This window comes from Tupaia chinensis, unplaced genomic scaffold (assembly GCF_000334495.1).
Source record: "Tupaia chinensis unplaced genomic scaffold, TupChi_1.0 Scaffold144119_1, whole genome shotgun sequence".
NCBI lineage: Eukaryota > Metazoa > Chordata > Mammalia > Scandentia > Tupaiidae > Tupaia > Tupaia belangeri.
Window position 1 is genome coordinate 207,771 of NW_006203974.1, and position 3,572 is coordinate 211,342.

At 57.6% G+C, this 3,572-nt stretch overlaps 1 protein-coding gene across 1 annotated transcript in view; it reads right to left on the reverse strand.

Annotated features, from left to right (window-relative positions):
* The window catches only part of ZNF516 (zinc finger protein 516), a 127,075-nt gene extending 124,182 nt beyond the window's left edge, over positions 1–2,893 (reverse strand). The window contains exon 1 of the mRNA XM_014583164.2: positions 2,796–2,893. Coding sequence (XP_014438650.1) covers positions 2,796–2,801 — 6 coding nt within the window. The 5' untranslated portion in view covers positions 2,802–2,893. The remainder of the gene's footprint in view (positions 1–2,795) is intronic.
* Positions 2,894–3,572: the final 679 nt, after the last annotated feature.

The following is a 3,572-nucleotide window of genomic DNA, read 5'->3' on the forward strand; positions in this document are numbered from 1 at the left end:
GGAGGGGGGTGCGGGCCAGAATCGCCGGAGCCGGGGGTCGGGGGGCGGAAATGGCCCGAGTGGGAGGGGAAGCGCGGGGCTGGACACCGCCGTGTAGCAGAGTTAGGTCCTTGCACAGGGGAGGAAGGCCCGCCCTGGACCCTCGGGGTGACCTCGGCGCGACCTGGCCGTGCGTGGGCGAGGTTCCTCCCAGGGGCCGCCTCCCGTCGGGGTCTTGGGGTGGGAGGGGCAGGAGGATCCTTAAACCCAAAGGCCGCATCAGCGGCACCCCGAGTGCGCACCCCAAGCGGTCCTCACCGTGGAGGCCGAGGGGTGCTGCTGCAGGTCCGGCCCGCGCCGCGCGCACAGTGCACCAGCGCGCATCACACCGGGGCCCCAGCGGAGTCCGTGCCGGATTAAGTGAGCACGGGCGTGGGGCGACCCGTGACGCACTCCGCCGTCAATGTGCCCATTGTGCGGAGTCGGAGCGGGGGGCGGCAGTGCTTTCGCTCACCGTGAGCCGCTCACATTCTAGAATGTGCCATAGACTGTAAGTATCAACTTCCAGGGAGCAAAATTTAATCTGAAGTTGGAAGGTGCATGCTGTCCTTCACTTTTCTACGGAGTTAACACATTTCCGTGATCCGCGGTCTCCGCACGCTTTAACCCCGCGGGGGGCTTCATCACGCCCTCACCGACGCACCGAGACGCGCCCTCCGAGTGAGAATGCGGTGCCCGGCACCGCACGTTCCCGTTCCCACTGCCGAGACGCAAAATCCCATCGTTCTTTTCTTCCCCTTGAGCGGGTTTCGAATTGACTCCGAAAGTGTCCCTCATGCCTCTTTTCCACACGAGGACGTTGGAAGGGGGTAGGGTCTCCACTCAGACTGCTATGGGCCGTCTAGCCTGGCAGGAGCGGGTAAGAGCTTGTCTCGGTCTGCGTTACACATCTGCAACCGCAGGACCCTGCGGACGCGCGGGGTTAGTCGGACTTAGTGTGCAGACACATGGGCGCGTGCACGCGCGCGCGCGCACACACCCCCTAAATTACCTCCGGGATGGAGAGAGCCACTGCGGATTGGCCAGCAGAGCCGTCACTCACACCCAGAGGGCAGGAGACTTTGCAAAGCTGTTTCCTTTTTTATTTTTTCTTTTTTCCTCGCCTCCCTACCGTTTCATTTAATGGTAAAACAACACCAGAGCTCGGAAAGTTAGCCATCTGCGCGGAGTTAGCCTTCTTTAACAAGGCGGGCGTCAGGCGATATCCATTTAAATATATTTTGTACTTCCACAATGTAGGAAAAGGGAAATTAGCAGTCGGAGTGGGGGCGGAGAGGGGCGCCAAGGGGGAAGGGGCCGTCTGGGAGGGAGGGGTGGACACTGCGTAAAGAGTTGTCCTCCATACCCGAAAGGGACTACAACGTTTCATTGAGCTCAAAATTAAAAACTGTTTTTCAGAAGTCAGATTATAACAAACGCTCGTCCCTCATTTATGAACTCATTATTTTAATTTTATTATTTAAGCATGCGCCAGCAATCCTGCTTCCTTAAGAAAGAACTGACCTATTTTTGGCTGGAGATAAACGATCATGTTAACAGATGTTAATCTTGTAATCTGTTTTTCCTGTAAGCACTTTACATACCCGGGGTTCAGACCTTAAAAATAACATCTTTTCCAAAAAGACCTGACGTCACAACTCACTCCCTGAAAAATCACACTCCCTTCCCGTTGTTTTCCCTGCAGTGATTTCAGAGACATTAAATCTTTTTCACTTTATAAATGCTGATTTGTTCTGCCTCAACTCCCACAGGCTTTTATTTGCATTTCAAATTCCACAGGTTACACCAGTCGCCTTTTCAAAAATGTAAACCAACAATGAAGCAGCAAATGGCTTTTTGTGCCTCTGGATTAAATAAGGCACAGAATGAATATATTTAAAAAGAGGGCCGAGCGAGTTGATCTTTGCACACCCGGAGACCAAGTGCCTCTTTATCAGTAAGCCCAGCGGAATGAGTGAGATGCAAACACAGCCCCAGAGCTCCCGATCTGATCCCAGTGTACTGCGGGAAGCTTATTACCGCTGGCCATAAAGGAGGCTGACTTACAGACCCACCTTTTTTGGGTAAAAGGCTGGTTCTCCCTGGTCCCTAATTGCAGGATTCACTGGCATCCCAGCCAACAACGCCTGCTTGTCACCACACAGGAGTCTTCCTCCATAAACCGCTGGTTTAAATACCCTACTGGGCTAGCTTTTAATAAACTTATTCATAAAGTTTCTTTAAAACTTGACGAGGCAGTTTAATCTAAATACTGATCGTCACTATTCAGTACATCAGTTCTCCCCTGGAGTGGCTGAGGGGCGCCTTTCCGACCTTCAACCCAACCCTCTGCCCATCCACACACACCCCACTGCATCCCTTTCTTATACACACCCTGGTAGGAATCGCCATCAATCCCACCCCACCCCCACCCCACCCCGACCAGACTGGACGCGTTTCCCGGGAGCTCCTGACACCCAAGACTGCCTCTTCCCACCCCTCAAGGAGTCACTGCGAGAACGTCTGCCCCCCACACACCCACACCCCCGTCCTCGCCCTAACTTCCTTCCTCAGACCTCTCACTTCTTAATGTTAGGGTCACTTTTAGAAGCTCCCGGATGATGGGCCTGCAGCGGGGAGGGGCAGTAAAAAGACGCCCCCACCCCACGCAAACACGTCCCCTGGGCAACACTGCTCGGCGCCCACAGGCATCGATCCAGCCGGCAAACCGTTCGTAACTGAAACAGCTTCTTGGGCCCCGCAGCCCCATCACCCACCTTCATTAGCCAGAGCGTTTTACTTTAAAGTAAGGCAATTTGCTCTTTGTCTCCTAATGGGTGGAGAGCGCATCCGAGCTCCCCTCCTCCCGCGTCGCCTTTGACGAAGTGTACAAAGCCAGAGCCTCTTCCGCGCTCCCACCCGGCCCCCACCCCGCCCCTCCACTGCGGTAAAAACCACCTCCCCCCCCCCCCGCCCCCCCACTGCGGTAAAAACCACCTCCCGACGCTCGCCCCGCCGCCCGAAGTTGCATCTTCCCCTATCCTGGAATTGCAGAGCGAACCAACTATCACCAGGGAAAGCCAAGTCGCCCTCCCCGCGCCTGGGGTGCCCCGCCCCCGCGCGCCCCCTCCCAGGCGCGCCTCCCGGCCCCACGGCGCACACAGGGTCCTGGGCACATCCAGGTCCCAGGACTCAGCGCCCCTGCCCGCCTGCGGGCCCCGCGCCGCCTCCCCCGGCCCCCCGCCCTACCTTGGCGGGGAGGCGACGGGCCCGGGGAGGAGGACGCGCACGCCCCGTGCATCTGAAGGTTGCGGGGCGCGGGGAGAGGGCCGGGCGCCCGCGGCCCTGCGCAGGCCCCAGGCTTCCCCCAGCCCGGGAATGGTCTGCCCTGTAGGAAACGCACACGCTCCACTATTGTCTCATCAGCGCAAAGTTCTGCCACACTGCGGGGCAAGTCTGGAGGCTCGCGATGACTCAGACCCAGATAATTCTTCCCCTCATTGCACTGAATCACGATCCCAGCGGCCAGCGGCCGCCCCTGCTCAAGGTCTGAG